The sequence below is a fragment of the Myxocyprinus asiaticus genome, chromosome 17, assembly GCF_019703515.2.
Source record: "Myxocyprinus asiaticus isolate MX2 ecotype Aquarium Trade chromosome 17, UBuf_Myxa_2, whole genome shotgun sequence".
Classification (NCBI taxonomy): Eukaryota; Metazoa; Chordata; class Actinopteri; order Cypriniformes; family Catostomidae; genus Myxocyprinus; species Myxocyprinus asiaticus.
The window spans coordinates 49,156,597-49,173,085 of record NC_059360.1 but is presented as its reverse complement, the minus strand read 5'-3'; the positions used below and the strand labels follow the sequence as shown (position 1 = coordinate 49,173,085).

The window sequence follows — 16,489 nt, the reverse complement described above, 5'->3', positions numbered from 1 at the left end:
GCAGCAATAACCTCAACCAAGTGACCTGCACAACGTTCAGAAGTAATTTGGGACCATTCTTCCTTACAGAACTGCTTCAACTCAGACATATTCTTAGGAAGCACAGCATCTCTATTGGGTTAAGGTCTGGGCTCTGACTGGGACACTCCAAAAGGTGGATTTTCTTTTTTTGAAGTCATTCTGTAGTGGATTTACTTCGATGTTTAGGGTCATTGTCCTGCTGCATCACCCAACTTCTGCTGAGCTTCAGCTGGCACACAGCCACACTGATATTATCCTGTAGGATATCTTGATAAACTTGGGAATTCTTTTTTACCTCGATGATGGCAAGCAGTTCAGGCACTGAAGCAGCAAATCAGCCCCAAATAACAATGCTCCCTCCACCGTACTTCACCGTTGAGATGATGTTTTCATGTTGGTATGCGGTGCCCTTTTTATGCCATACGTAGTGCTGCATGTTCTTCCCAAACAATTCAACCTTAGTTTCATCAGTCCATAAAACATTTTCCCAGTAGCGTTGTGGAGTGTCAAGATGGTCTTTGGCAAACTTCAGGCGTGCAGCAATGTTTTTGTTGGAAAGCAGCGGCTTCCTTCATGATGTCCTGCCATGGACACCATACCTGTTTAATGTTTTCTGTATAGTAGACTCATGAACAGAGATGTTAACCAGTTCCCATGATTCCTTCAAGTCTTTATCTGTCACTCTAGGGTTCATTTTGACCTCATTGAGCATTCTGCGGTGTGCCCTTTGAGTCATCTTGACTGGACGGCCACTTCTAGAGAGAGTACCTATAGTACTAAATCATCTCCATTTATAGACAGTTTGTCTAACTGTGGACAGAGGAATATCTAAACTCTTTGAGATAACTTTGTAATCCTTTCCAGCTTCATGCAAAGCAACAATTCGTAGGATCGTAGGTCTTCTAAGATCTCTTTTGTGAGGCATGATCCACATCAGCAGATGCTTCTTGTGAATAGCAAACTCAATGTTTGAGTGCTTTTTATAAGTCAAAGTAGCTCTAACCCACACCTCCAATCTCGCTTCATTAACTGGATGCCAGGTTTGCCTCTAATTAGCTTTTGTTGATGTCATTAGCCTAGAGGTTCACTTACATTTTCCACAGCACTGTGAAAGTTTAAACGGACATGAAAGATTTTAATTGTTTGTGTGTTTTTAGCTTCAGCACATTGTGTTTGTCTATACTTGTGACTTTGATGAAGATAAGATCACATTTTATGACGAATTAATGTAGAAAACCAGCTAATTCCAAAGAGTTCACATACTGTTTCTTGCCACTGTATGTTTGGTTTGTCAAAGCAACATAATAACAAGAAGGACAACAACAATAATGATTAAGCTACATGATATAACAAAAAAATCAAACGTGTCTCCAGTAATTTGCTTATTTTAAAGGTTTTGTCATGTTTATGTGTGTTAGCACCTGCACGACTGCATCAGTCCTGACAAGCTCTTGAAAAATCCCACGTCTCGTTTCTCCTTGAGATAGTCCAACATTTTCTGTGCAGTACATTTATTGTCAGTAACAAACATCATCGCAGTGTCTTTAATATTCACACATTTAAAATATGCAGAAAGTTTGAATATGCAAGTATATTAATGACAAATATCTTTGAAACAAAAATCACACTGAATAGCACTAATTGTAAAATAAATACATTGCATTAACAGTGCTTGCTTTTTGGGGGATGCAATAGCATTTTTAAGCTGTGAATATTTTAATTGAAATCATTTAGCACAAAATTTTATTAAAATTCAATAATAAGTATGTACCTTCCAAAATATTATTTTTCTCCCCATATTTACTATTCAACTGGTAACATTCAGGAAATTATATTTTGCTTTGCAAATTCGCCTCTAAAATTTTTGTAGTTCAAATTCGGTTTGAAATTCTACCTTGCACATCCCGGCATTGCTCTTCACCTGCTGCTACTATTCTTCACCACTAGGTGGTGCAATTGAGTGTTGATGAAAATCAAGAGCAACAGGCAGAGGTCCTCACCAAATAAATCAACCTTAAATTGAAAATAAATAAATACATATTTTGTATCTGAACTTTGGAAGGTGAATATGCATTATTTAATTTTTAATGATGACATTTGTGCAAAATGTTTTCGATTGAAAAAATTGCATCCCCAAAAATGCAAGCATTGTTAATGCAGTGCATTTATTTTTCAGTTAGTGCAGTTCAACATGCCTTTTTTTTTTTCAAATATATTTTTCATTAATCTACTTCCATAGTTGAACAAAATTTACTTACAAAAGCATGAATGAATGTATTATAACAAACCCAAATTCCTGTGATTATGGGAAATCACTGTAATATTGATCACCTGCTGAACTAGAGTGTTTCCACCGTTGAGAATGGAGATGCCGAGTTTCAGCGTGAACGTCACCATTGAACCCAAACCACCTGAACATTCACAGACAGACGGAGATGATGGAGGGACACAGGAGTGTGTGTTGCCATCTATACGTGTGTGTGTGTGTGTGTTTGTACCTTTACTGGCACTGATCATCTGTAAGATCATCTCTGCTGCTCCTCTGTCATGAAGTCTCGCTTGCTGATACAGAGTCTTCTGCTTCTCCATCTCCTTCTCCTGATACACACACAAACACACATCAAAGTATGAATTAGATTATTTACTCATATCAAATCTAACAGTCACAATCTGTCCTGCAGTGTGTGTGTGGTCACCTCAAATGTTTTCTCTTTGCCTTCCTCATCCTCTTCCTCATTTTCAGCACAACTCTACAGATGATGAAGAACAGAAGTGTTACATCACAGACACTCTCTCATCACACAACGCTTCTAGAACATCACATGTACCTTTGCCATCATATCTGCATAAGCGATGTACAGCTGATCCTCTTCCAAACAACTGAAATGACATCAGAGAAAAACACAGGTAATTTCAAAAGTTTAATGTCACATTATGGTAAAAATAAATAATTCTTTTTAAGTTTTAGAGTTAGGGTTTGGGCCTGTAGTCATCATAATGAAGTGTGTGTGTGTTTACCTGCGTTCTGTCAGTGCGTTATGACTGAAGTGCAGGATGAGTTGATGAAGAGGGTCTGGTTGAGTGTCTGTGATCTCCTCCTCCTCTTCATCAGACTTCGGCTGTGTCTTCTACACACACACACACACACACACACACACACTAAACTTCAGCAGTGTGTAATAACACCTGTACAGCATCTGTAACTGTGACTATTGTAATGTTGTACATACATGTCTCATTAATGATGACTGTGAGTCTGTAACCAGTAAACAGCTAATATTCATCAGTAATTTTGTAACTTACCTTGTTTTCCTTTTTACAAAAAGAAATTCATAATAAAGTATGATGCTGTAGATCATGCATATGTGTATTTACAGACAAAAAAACATGCACACAACACACTGCGACACCCTTGTAGAAAAGTATTGTGGTGATCCCATAGTTCAGTGATGTGGTGGTAATACTACGGTACTTGAATATATACCTTGGTACTGCATGATCACCATAAACAAGGGGTGTCAAACTCATTTTAGGTCCCGTGCCGGATGGGACTAAGTGGCATCACTAGCGGGCTGAATTGTTACACATTATAACTATTTTAAAGATTTGTTTAAATCACTTTTTTATCCCTTTAAGCTCTGCAGATGTTTTTAAATACTTTGTTTCAGTGGCACACCCAAAACTAAAGGATTATAACTCGACAAAAAACAAAAACAAAACGAGGAGGGCGAAGTGTTTGGTATCATTGTAAAGAAAACCTTTCAAAAAATGTTAATGATAAAGAGTATGATACATTCTGAGACCTTCAGCCTAAGAAACTGCTGAAAAATCACAAAACAAAATTGAGCCATAAGTTTACTTTTTTCTTCTTTTTCTGATTTGACATTATATATATCTGAGTGTAAATAAGGTGGCTCCGAAAAACTGCTTTTGTTTTGTTCCCAATCACATTGTGTCTGAGAAAGATTGTGTGTTGATACGACAAAGCAATCAAAAGTTATAACATTACAAAAATAATTTATAATAGTGTCCAAAAACATCTCCAAACAAATAAAACATAATAATTGTACATAAGAACTAATTACACATGCAAACACAACAATGACTAAAGGTTTGCATAGCATACAGACATGATTTTAGTAATGAGATTTCACAGAATGAGTTTCATTCTGTGTCATTTGAGTCATCATTGAGTCTGTGTCATGTATTTGGCGCCATCTCCTGGTGGTCATATGTAACATTGTGCTTCATGTGGATTATCTAATGATCTATGCATCTGATTATCTTGTGTGTGGACTCCTTTGAAAGATAATCACCTCCTCTAAGTAATGGTTTGTGATATTTTATGTTCCAGTTATTTTTCATGAAGTTACAAGCAAAAGTGGCATATAAGCAACACTAACATAATTGTCAAAGACATATACTTAGCTATTACTCACTATATTTATGTCTGTGAGTAAAACAAATAGGCTGGTTGTATTCTACTCTTTAAGAGCTTTCCAACAACATATGACACATGACTATTTGATCAGTTTGATGTTTTTACTGATTGCAATTATATGTACAGTGCAAAGTTTTCTATACATTTTCAAAACGGAACACTTCTGATTTATCTTTAAATTTCAGAAATGCTAAAATAATTTATTACAACAACAACAACAACAACAACAAAAAACTGTTGCAAATGTGTATTTTATCATATGAATAAGTGTAATGACTGATTTAAGTTAAACAAACTTTGTACACAAAACTTGGGTAACACTTAAAAACTTGTTTCAGTTCGAAGGATTTGTCAGACTGAAATAGTCGTAGGTTGGTGAGTCGTTTGGAGAGATTCAATAAAAGAACTGGCTCTTTTTGTTCCGTGAATCTCACTACACATCACACTATTTTGTTGTTGAGCACAGCCAGCAAACACAACGCAATAGAAAGGCTTTTTTTTTTTTTTAGTCACCACATTCAATTCAGACTGCAAACACATAAACTGAGTCAAATATTACTTGGAGATTTTGCTGTGGAGTAAACCAGTGTAGTGCCAAATTTTGACTCCCTAGCATCCTTATGTTATAGGTAGGTGTAAATATAGGCTTTAGAGATAATAAGGGGCATCACAAGGAAAATTGGTCTCCTGATCTTACAGTTTCAGATGCATTTGAATGGGAATGAATAAAGTGCAGTGTAGTGTGACCAAGGCTTTTCCCATAAGTCATGGCATTTACATGACACTCTATGGAACTTACATGATAACACGTCCACAAAACAATGACAGTACCATGATAGCATGTACTGCAGTGAGTTAGTGATGATTGGTAGATACAGTTCAGTAGATATCAGGTGAGCTGGCATACAGTAGGTAGTTAAAGCAGTATGATGGGTCGTGTGTAATGGTTTGGGTGAGTTAACACCAACAGTCCCAGCATGCATCAGTACAGGAGTAAAAGATGCGAACACGCAGAGGAAACATCATTGCTGCGTCCGAAACCACGTACTGTGACAGTATGTACTGTATTTGATGAAGGACGCACTTATCTGCCGGCAAAACAGTACACTATTTTAAGTATGCATGCGAGTTGTATGAATAGAATTCAGACATACTTCATTCAGGGACATTGGCATCATGACCCGAATATATGACTATCTTCTTTGGTTTTGTAAACAAGCACCATTCAAGCACAAGGAACAATTATCTTTGTATATATAGCATTTACAGTTGCAAAGAGTTGCCGCCTCACAATTCACCGCCATTATTTTAAATCCAGTGTTTTGAACGTGACGTCTCCTCAGCTCCCGAGGAATTAATTCGTTAATTGTCCAGTTGATCCGCACTTCAAAATCTCACTGGAAATAGTAGGTCATCCGGGTATTTCTCACTTACGGCTTCATGAATACTGTAGATTCGAACATACTACTCCTTTGGCATATTGTTTTTGGCATACTCTATATGTAGTAGGAAAGTATGGATATTCGGATGCAGCACATGTGTTCATCCTCATTTAGTCTTATGTCGATGACCTTCACTGACACACTCAACATCAACAATCACGTTATCATGATGCCAATTTACTGGAACGTTTGAAGGAAATCTACAACAAATGTTACCAGTAAATCTGAGTGTTTGATATCACAGATGGGAGACGAAAGTTATGACACTCTCGGAAATGCCAGAGATGTCATGAATGTGACCAATAGGTGTTTAATCTGAATTCTGCTTGAACAGAATTTAGACTGTAATACTGTATTTGAAGAGCTTATATTGGACTTTATCTCATTTCTTAGATTTGCTGATTTCCCCCATAAAGACCCCATGAAATCGCTTGATGATAATTTATAGGTAGTGAACTATTGTGAGGGAACGCAAAACTATTGCGAGGGACACAAAACTTATTGCGAGGGAACGCAAAACTATTGTGAGGGAAAGCAAAACTTATTTCGAGGGAACACAAAATTACTGCGAGGGAACGCAAAACTATTGCGAGGGAACGCAAAACTTACTGTAAGGGAACACAAAACTATTGCGAGGGAACGCAAAACAATTGTGAGGGAACGCAAAACTTATTGCGAGGGAACGCAAAAATATTGAGAGGGAACGCAAAACGTATTTCGAGGGAACGCAAAACTATTGCAATTGAACACAAAACTTATTTTGAGGAAACGAAAAACTATTGCGAGGGAACGCAAAACTATTGCAAGGGAACGCAAAACTTATTTCGAGGGAATGCAAAACTATTATGAGGGAACGCACAACTTATTGCCATGGAACGCAAAACTATTCTGAGGGAACGCACAACTTATTGACATGGAACGCAAAACTTATTGCGAGGGAAAGCAAAACTATTCCGAGGGAGCGCAAACCTTATTGCGAGGGAACGCAAAACTTATTACGAGGGAACGCAAAACTTACTTCGAGGGAACGCAAAACTATTGCTAGAGAACGCAAAACTATTGCAAGGGAACACAAACTTATTTCGAGGGAATGCAAAACTATTGCTAGAGAACACAAAACTATTGCAAGGGAACACAAACTTATTTCGAGGGAACGTAAAACTATTGCGAGGGAACGTAAAACTATTGTGAGGAAACACAAACTTATTTAGAGGGAACCCAAAACTTATTTCGAGGGAACGTAAAACTATTGCGAGGGAACCCAAAATTATTGCAAGGGAACACAAACTTATTTTGAGGGAACCCAAAACTTATTTAGAGGGAACGTAAAACTATTTCGAGGGAACCCAAAACTTATTTAGAGGGAACGAAAATTATTGCGAGGGAACCCAAAACTTATTTAGAGGGAACGAAAATTATTGCGTGGAAATGCAAAACTATTGCTAGAGAACGCAAAACTATTGCGAGGGAACGCAAAACTTATTTCGAGGAAACGTAAAACTATTGCGAGGGAACACAAAACTTATTTAGAGGGAACGAAAATTATTCCGAGGAAACGCAAAACTATTGCAAGGGAACACAAACTTATTTCGAGGGAACGTAAAACTATTGCGAGGGAACCCAAAACTCATTTCGAAGGAACAAAAATTATTGTGTGGAAATGCAAAACTATTGCGAGGGAACGCAAAACTATTGCGAGGGAACGTAAAACTATTGTGAGGAAACACAAACTTATTTCGAGGGAACCCAAAACTTATTTCGAGGGAACGTAAAACTATTGCGAGGGAACCCAAAACTTATTTCGAGGGAACGTAAAACTATTGCGAGGGAACCCAAAACTATTGCAAGGGAACACAAACTTATTTTGAGGGAACCCAAAACTTATTTAGAGGGAACGTAAAACTATTTCGAGTGAACCCAAAACTTATTTCGAGGGAACGTAAAACTATTGCGAGGGAACCCAAAACTATTGCAAGGGAACACAAACTTATTTTGAGGGAACCCAAAACTTATTTCGAGGGAATGTAAAACTATTGCGAGGGAACCCAAAACTCATTTCGAAGGAACGAAAATTATTGTGTGGAAATGCAAAACTATTGCGAGGGAACGTAAAACTATTGTGAGGAAACACAAACTTATTTCGAGGGAACCCAAAACTTATTTCGAGGGAACGTAAAACTATTGCGAGGGAACCCAAAACTTATTTAGAGGGAACGAAAATTATTGCGAGGGAACCCAAAACTTATTTAGAGGGAACGAAAATTATTGCGAGGGAACCCAAAACTTATTTAGAGGGAACGAAAATTATTGCGTGGAAATGCAAAACTATTGCTAGAGAATGCAAAACTTATTTCGAGGGAACCCAAAACTTATTTAGAGGGAACGAAAATTATTGCGAGGGAACCCAAAACTTATTTAGAGGGAACGAAAATTATTGCGAGGGAACCCAAAACTTATTTAGAGGGAACGAAAATTATTGCGAGGGAACCCAAAACTTATTTAGAGGGAACGAAAATTATTGCGTGGAAATGCAAAACTATTGCTAGAGAACGCAAAACTTATTTCGAGGAAACGTAAAACTATTACGAGGGAACACAAAACTTATTTAGAGGGAACGAAAATTATTGCGAGGAAACGCAAAACTATTGCAAGGGAACACAAACTTATTTCGAGGGAACGTAAAACTATTGCGAGGGAACCCAAAACTCATTTCGAAGGAACGAAAATTATTGTGTGGAAATGCAAAACTATGGCGAGGGAATGCAAAACTATTTCGAGGGAACGCAAAACTATTTCGAGGCAACGCAAAACTATTGTAAGGGAATGCAAAACTCTTGTGAAGGAACGCAAAAATTATTGTGAGAGAACGCAAAACTTATTTCTAGGGTACGCAAAACTGTTGTGAGGAAACGCAAAACTATTGTGAGGAAGTGCAAAACTATTGCGAGGGAACGCAAAACTTATTACGAGAGAACAAAACTTATTGCGAAGAAACGCAAACTTATTTCGAGGGAATGCAAAACTATTGCGAGGAAAAGCAAAACTTATTTCGAGAGAGAATGCAAACTTATTGCGAGAGAATAAAACTTATTGTGAGGAAACGCAAAACTCTTGTGAGGGAACAAAACTTATTGCGAGGAAACAACACTTATTTCGAGGGAAAAGTTTTTGCGTCGTAAAGGTTTATTTTGCCAACATTTAGGAGTAAACTAGCATCAAAGCTAACAGACATGAACTAAATCCACAAAACTCTACTTTGGATTTCAGGGGGTTTTTAAGGCTTGTTTAGAAACCTGCAGACCCACTTAGAAATATAACATTGATTTTATGACACAAAAGTCCTCTCTTCAATTAAAGTGGCACCACAAAATTAGAGGTGAGATTCACAGAACTCTGTTACTCACTGCGAGATCCTGCACTAGTTTCTCCTCAAACGAGTACATCTCTGCTTCTATCCACAGTCTCTGATAACCCGTGAGGAACAGGTTAATCGAGCGATGCCTGAGCCGGAGGGAGGGATAGAGGTTAGGCAGGGTTAACATACCAAAGGAGGATGCTGACAAGACAAGAGCTTTGGAAACAGGAAGTGCTGGAGGGCTGAAGGTTAATAAGTTAGTTTAGGTTAATCTGATTGGTCATCTGGTGAAAATAATGGCATTAATATAAATTCATCTGAACTTATTGGAACTTTAGAAAATACAGTCGAGGCAAAGCCCTCACAAATGAACATAACACGTCTGTGATTCAACAAAACACTTTAGAAAGAGGAGAAAATGTGTTTGTTTTCGTCAGATGACCCGTCAGATAGTTTGTGTGAGTTATTGTCCAAACCATGGCCCAGAATTGGGGGATTTACAAAAAGCAAACAAAGCGTTTTCTGAGCGTTACATTACCGTTAACACCGCAAGCAGACAGTCATAATCACAACTCTCAAGAATTCTGTCCAGCCAAAAGTGACGGTACGAATTCAGGAAGTAATTATTAATTTTGTGCCTAAGAACAGTGTTGTGACATGAAGAGAAAGAAGAAAAGAAAGAGTAAAGAAATAAAAAGCACATGCCTACAAAACAGATTTATGTGATATTTAGGCAGGCTAAATCTTCCCTCATCAGTGATATCATTACGATGAATAACATTCCTCAGTTTAGCACATTAAATCAATTATTTCAGCAGAACACTGAAATAACTACACAGATCCTGATCCTGATTACAGACAGACAGATAGATAGATAGACAGACAGACAGACAGACAGACAGACAGATAGACAGACAGACAGACAGACAGTGGGAGGAGCTCTTGAATGTTACCTGGGCAGGTTATAAAGTGGTGCCATTCTGAAACACGCCACCACAGCTCGCTTACGCTGTTTAGACAACAACTTCTGCCAAACACACTTCTTAGATCTTAACGGCTGCTCAACCTACAGAGAAAGATGAGAAACAAACAGCGTAAACTTCTTTCTTTTTTGATCCTCTATACTTTAAATATATTTTAAAAAATTCTAAGTATAATATAAAGTTGTTCTCAGTAATTGTTGTTTATGATGGTTCATATTAAAGTGGTCTTGGGTGTAATTTGGACTCTCGTATATTGAGATTTAATCTTTTTTTTCTTTTTTTTATGTGAACAAATAAAAGGTACATTTCTAGTTTCCACATTATTTATACTTCACACTTTTGTGTTGGACAAGAAAAACTAGCTTTATACCATGTGACCCAGATTTGGTTTTGGACCACTAAAAATGGGTAGAATGTAAAGATTTTCGGATGGAGCCACATTGAGAGCCACATATCTCTGGAAATGAATCATATAGGGACTTAAAAATAAAGATACAAAAAGAAAAGTTTGTTCTGAACCAGAATCTAAAAGGATATTAAGATATTTTTAAAACTTCTAGAGTTATAGACACTCCAACTTTGGAAAAACAACACAAAAAAAGTGTTTTTTCCAATTTTTGGAGGCACACCATTGGCATATAATGCAACAATAAGTGCTGAAGTCAACTGATTTTAGTAATAGATCTACCAATCTCTGTGTACAAATAAAATAATGACACTGACACCTTTCTAAGGTTATTTTTTTTACCTGTAGTTTTGCTCCAAAATCATAGGTGAAAATTGTAATTTTGACCCCCCTCTACAAAATAATGGATTACTCAATAAATATTCATTTAATATTTTGTCTTTCATCATCATTTATGTTTATCTTTCTTTAGAAGAAGTATTAACAAAATAATAAATTTCACCTGAGGAAGTTTCTAAAATTTGGTTTATTTGACATGGAATACCTATAAGCCCATTTCTTTATTTATACTTATATATAATATTAAAGGTGCTGTAAGCGATTTTAGCCATTCTAGAATTACCCTCAAATTAACCGTTGGATTAGCCACGCCCTCTTTCCAAAACCCCACCCTCCAAAGATACCAAATGAGCTTCATTGAGTCCGACAGGAGCAGAAACGGTTGTCAAAATAACAAAATAGCGCCCTCAGCTGACAACTGTTATGAACAACATGGCATAAAAATGGCATTAAGCCTCAATAATTCCCTGCAACTACAATACAATGAGAACGTGCTAAATGATTGACAGGCAGAAAGCATCATTGTCTACGGACACATTTTTGTTTGCTGTTTACAACGTCTAGAGCTGTCACAGAGATATCTCACGACACTTATTTCAGTAATATCTTTCAGGGGGTAGGAAAATGTTTTGCATGTCTTTCCATGAAAAAAATCACTTAGCACTCAGTTTTGTTTATGTTTTGATGGCCAATATGATGGCCGACAGTGGTCTTGAACTTTATACTGTAAGCCAGTGGCATACAGTAGATGCAGAGTCATACAAAAACAACAGTGGCAGATGCCACTATAGAAAAGCATTTATTTTAGAGGTGAAGCTATCTAATAATAATGGGGTCATCTAGATAAGACTGTATAGTGTTCGACTGGTTATGTGATATCAATAACCCAACCCACTTCATATAAAATAAAACAGTATTTTTGAGAACACTGATATGACTGGAGTATCAGTATCTCATGGAAGTGGGATTTTACAGTTATTGTTATTTTCAACAGATTTGTCAAAAGTTCCATTGACAAACTTTATCAGTTTAATCATGCTAATGATAAATGTGTAATGAGCTCTTCCTGACCTGCTCCAGATGAAACACAGCGGCTGAGATACTCTGGATTCTCTCAACCGTTCTCTCTGGATCTGAAGTTTCCTCGGTCTTCACGATCACGTCCTTGTAAAGATTGAGCTGCCAGCGAACAGCGGGGTCCTCAGACTGACAGTGTGTGTGAGACACAAGTCTCATTAGCGTCACTTTAATCACTGTGTGATGATGAGGTGAATATGATGTCATTGTTTTGTGACCGTCTCACCTTTTCCTGCAGGTGCAGGTTCTGTCTGATATGCTGCTTCACTTCGTCATCCGTGTCTTTCTGCACGACCAAACAAAAGTGTTACCTCACAGACATACAGACTACATATCAGTGAACTTAAACCCCTGACCCCATGACCTCTGTACCAGGCTGTATCGTGTCTTGGCGAGTAGGATGAGCTCCTGATCGCCGGGCGTGCACATGTTTAGACCGATGGGCAGCATCTTCTTCAGAGCTGAGACGATCAGAGACGTTTGGATGGAGTAAAAATCTCCACGACGCTTCTTGTGTTTCCTCTCCTGATCCTGACCTCCAGACTGACAGAGAGGGACGCAACACAACACTGTAAACAGCCCTGATCAAAGGTTCTGGAGAAACTGCTTTATATAGTTTCAGCTCTCAATTCTGATTGGATGAGCCATGTTCTAAGCTGAAGTAAATGCAGATAAACATTTAATTTTATCCAGTTTTAGCTGCTCTGCTGCACACTGTGCTAAAGAACACCCCTTACCTACCGAAATCACTGTAACAAAAAGCCTTTTAGCTTATTCCATTGAAAAGTTATTCTAAAAATGATCTTCATCTGATTAATAAATTACATTTAGGAATTATAAAAGGAATAGTTCACCCAAAAATGATATTTCTCTCATCATTTACTCACCTTTATGTCATCTCAAACTCGTATAACTTTCTTCTGCGTTACACAATCAGAGAAATTTTGATGGAGATACAGTATGAGGTGTTTTTGTCTATACAAGTCAATGGGGTCCAAAATTTTCAAGTTCCACGAAGGCATCTTAAGGGGTAATCCATACGACTCCAGTGGTTTAATCCATGTCTTCTGAAGCAATATGATCAGTTTTGAGTGAGAAACAAATAAAAATGTACGTTTGTACTATAAATCTTGATATCCGGCATGACTGGACACAGTTCAGGCATCAAGACGGTGATTCTTTGACGCTGCACGCGGTTGCCCGGTCAGTGATAATTTTGTTTTAGTCTTTTGACAAAACGTCCTTTAAAATTAATCAATTAATCACGTCCTATTATTAATTTTCATTTTTAATTCAAGTCTGATAAAGGAAGAGCGGTACACTCGAAACGTCACATCTATTAAAAAATCCTGTTCATGGGAGCACTGCAGGTGTGCATTCCCTTTTTTTCCATTTTGGATAGTTGTTGTTTTTGGATTCTGCACCCTTTAATCTTTCAAAGGGGCGTTTTTCAATAAAATAATATTCAAAATTTTAACCAAGCACAAGTTGCTTATATTCAGCAAATACTCTTTTTTTTGGGGGGGGGGGATTTTTCCCCTTTTTCTCCCAATTTGGAATGCCCAATTCCCAATGCGCTCTAAGTCCTCGTGGTGGCGTAGTGATTCGCCTCAGTCCGGGTGGCGGAGGACAAATCCCAGTTGCCTCCGCGTCTGAGACAGTCAACCCGCGCATCTTATCACGTGGCTTGTTGAGCGCGTTGCCACGGAGACATAGCGCGTGTGGAGGCTTCACACCATCCACCGCGGCAACCACGCTCAATTCACCATGCGCCCCACCGAGAACAAACCACATTATAGCGACCACGAGGAGGTTACCCCATGTGACTCTACCCTCCCTAGCAACCGGGCCAATTTGGTTGCTTAGGAGACCTGGCTGGAGTCACTCAGCATACCCTGGGATTCGAACTAGTGAACTCCAGGGGTGGTAGAGCAAATACTCATTTTAAAATATCAATAACAATATAATCATTAATGTCACTTTTACTTTATTAAAATAAGCTGTTATTTATCCCAACATAAGAGTCACTTTTCATGCAAGTCCGCTGGCATTTTAAATACATCGCTATAACATTTTTTTGTCATTAACAATTTTTATTGATTCCAAAATTAAAATGAACACAAACAACACATGAAAACATGGAATCAACTTTTATCAATGTATGCACACTAAAAACTGATCCTATCGCTTCGGAAGACATGGATTAAACCACTGGAGTCTTATGGATTACCTTTATGATGCCTTTACGTTCTTTTTGGAGCTTGATTGAGTTGGACCCCATTAACATGCATTGTATGGACAAACACACCTCATATCTCCATCAAAATATCTCTGTTTGTGTTCTGCAGTAGAAAGAAAGTAATTCGAGTTTGAGACGGCATAAGAATGTGGCAAACCCCAAATGGGAATGTTGCTTTAAACAATCATGTAATTTCCTCTTCAGTGATGAAAGACAAGAATTTCTAAACTATTTTGAAAGCTTCTGTTGTCACTTTTCATCAGAAAACACCAACACAAGTTACACAGAGTCATGATCCTGCCATTTTGGTCTGATTTTAATTCGTGATGTGATAGGATTGTGACAGTTTCCTTCACCTCTCTCAGGTTGTCCATGTGCTTTTGTTTTCCTCTTTTCCACGTGTTACCCACTGGTGCTGATCAGCAGTTAGTTTTCCTAGTCGGTTTGTTTTCAGTTCTATTTTTGTCTTGTCTTTTATTTCTCACTCGTGAGAGATTTGTTTGTATTTTGTTGGTTTTCATTTCATTTTGTTTCAATAAAACACCTTTCATTGCCATTCTGCATCTTGGGTCATTCCTCAAATATATCGTGACAGAACGATCTGACCAAATTTGGACCCAGTGGAGGCATAAGGGGTGTTTTAATGAACCCAGCTCCGGCCCTTGAGGAATTGGTCTCCCAGTGCCTCACCCGGTTGCCCATTCCCTTGGCCTGCTTTCAGCACGGTCGTCCCGTCAACATCTTTGCTGAGGAGTTGGCCGTAGCAGCCTCTGGACAGGGTATTGATGAGACCATCCTCAAGCTAATTTTTTTGGCAGGTCTGGACAAGCCTATCCATCCAGAGGAGCTGGGTTAGATTTTTCATTTTGGGATTGGTGGACCACCTCTGCCAGTTGGCAGAGATGGAACGTCTGCTGCAAGGGTGGAACACCAAGTCCCAAAATCTCCCTTTGCCGGTGTCTTTGGAGACATCCGCCGAGCCCATTATTGACCACCAGGAGATGGCCAAGTCAACTGCAGCTCCTTCAGGCGCCTCTCTGGCTTCTTGCTGCCGATCGGCAGGAGGCGGCGGCCGTTAACGCTGCCAACCGCCAGGAGGTGGAGGAGCCCACTGTTGACTGCCAGGAGGCGGAGGAGCCCGTGGCTGACTACCAGGAGGCGACGGTCGTTACCACTGCTGTGCTTCATACCGTCCAGAAGCGGAGGAGAAGGAGAAGGGCTCCAACTCTTCAGGTGCTGCCAGTGCCCACGGAGGCTGTCCCCATGCTGCTGCCAGTGTCCACAGACACGGAGGCCGTTCCCCAGTCTCTGCCAGTGATCACGGCCACAGAGGCCGTTCCCCAGTCTCTGGCAGTGCTCACGGCCACGGAGGCCGTTCCCCAGTCTCTGGCAGTGCTCACAGCCACGGAGGCCGTTCCCCAGTCTCTGCCAGTGCTCACGGCCACGGAGGCCGTTCCCCAGTCTCTGCCAGGGCTCACGGCCACGGAGGCCGTTCCCCAGTCTCTGCCAGGGCTCACGGCCACGGAGGCCGTTCCCCAGTCTCTGCCAGGGCTCACGGCCACGGAGGCCGTTCCCCAGTCTCTGCCAGGGCTCACGGCCACGGAGGCCGTTCCCCAGTCTCTGCCAGGGCTCACGGCCACGGAGGCCGTTCCCCAGTCTCTGCCAGGGCTCACGGCCACGGAGGCCGTTCCCCTGTCACTGCCAGTGCTCATGGCCACAGAGGTTGTTCCCCTGGGAGTCGTCCCTTGGGGTGGGGCGACTGTCATGATCCTACCATTTTGGCCTAGTTTTAATTCGTGATGTGGCAGGATTGTGACAGTTACCTCACCTCTCTTTTGTTTTCCTCTTTCCCTCGTGTTTCCCACAGGTGCTGCTCAGCAGCGTAGTCAGCATTGTCATGGCAATGCTGATTCATGCTGCTTGTGATTATTGGCAGGACCTATGTTCAATCTTCCCTTCCTCTTTATATTCTCTCCTTTGTCTTGTCTTCCCCGTCAGATCGTTGTGTTATGTTCAGTCTCCAGTTCCGGTCGTGTAGTTTGTATCCTGTCCTGTTATCCAGTTGGTTTGTTCTCCATTCCTTTTGTCTTATTGGTTCGTTTTTTTCTCCCTAGCGAGAGTTTTTGTTTCCTGTTTGGTTTAGTTTTCCTAGTCGGTTTGTTTTCAGTTCTATTTTTGTCTTATCT

At 39.6% G+C, this 16,489-nt stretch overlaps 1 protein-coding gene across 1 annotated transcript in view; it reads right to left on the bottom strand.

Moving 5' to 3' along the window:
* Positions 1 to 16,489, bottom strand: part of LOC127455157 (ryanodine receptor 3-like) — a 201,482-nt gene that overhangs the window by 28,218 nt on the left and 156,775 nt on the right. The window contains exons 72-82 of the mRNA XM_051722783.1: positions 12,437 to 12,607; positions 12,291 to 12,350; positions 12,059 to 12,193; positions 10,213 to 10,325; positions 9,309 to 9,405; positions 3,040 to 3,149; positions 2,850 to 2,901; positions 2,718 to 2,771; positions 2,520 to 2,619; positions 2,353 to 2,432; positions 1,443 to 1,519 (exon numbers count right to left, since the gene is read on the bottom strand). Of these exons, the coding sequence (XP_051578743.1) occupies positions 1,443 to 1,519; positions 2,353 to 2,432; positions 2,520 to 2,619; positions 2,718 to 2,771; positions 2,850 to 2,901; positions 3,040 to 3,149; positions 9,309 to 9,405; positions 10,213 to 10,325; positions 12,059 to 12,193; positions 12,291 to 12,350; positions 12,437 to 12,607 (1,049 nt within the window). The remainder of the gene's footprint in view (positions 1 to 1,442; positions 1,520 to 2,352; positions 2,433 to 2,519; positions 2,620 to 2,717; positions 2,772 to 2,849; positions 2,902 to 3,039; positions 3,150 to 9,308; positions 9,406 to 10,212; positions 10,326 to 12,058; positions 12,194 to 12,290; positions 12,351 to 12,436; positions 12,608 to 16,489) is intronic.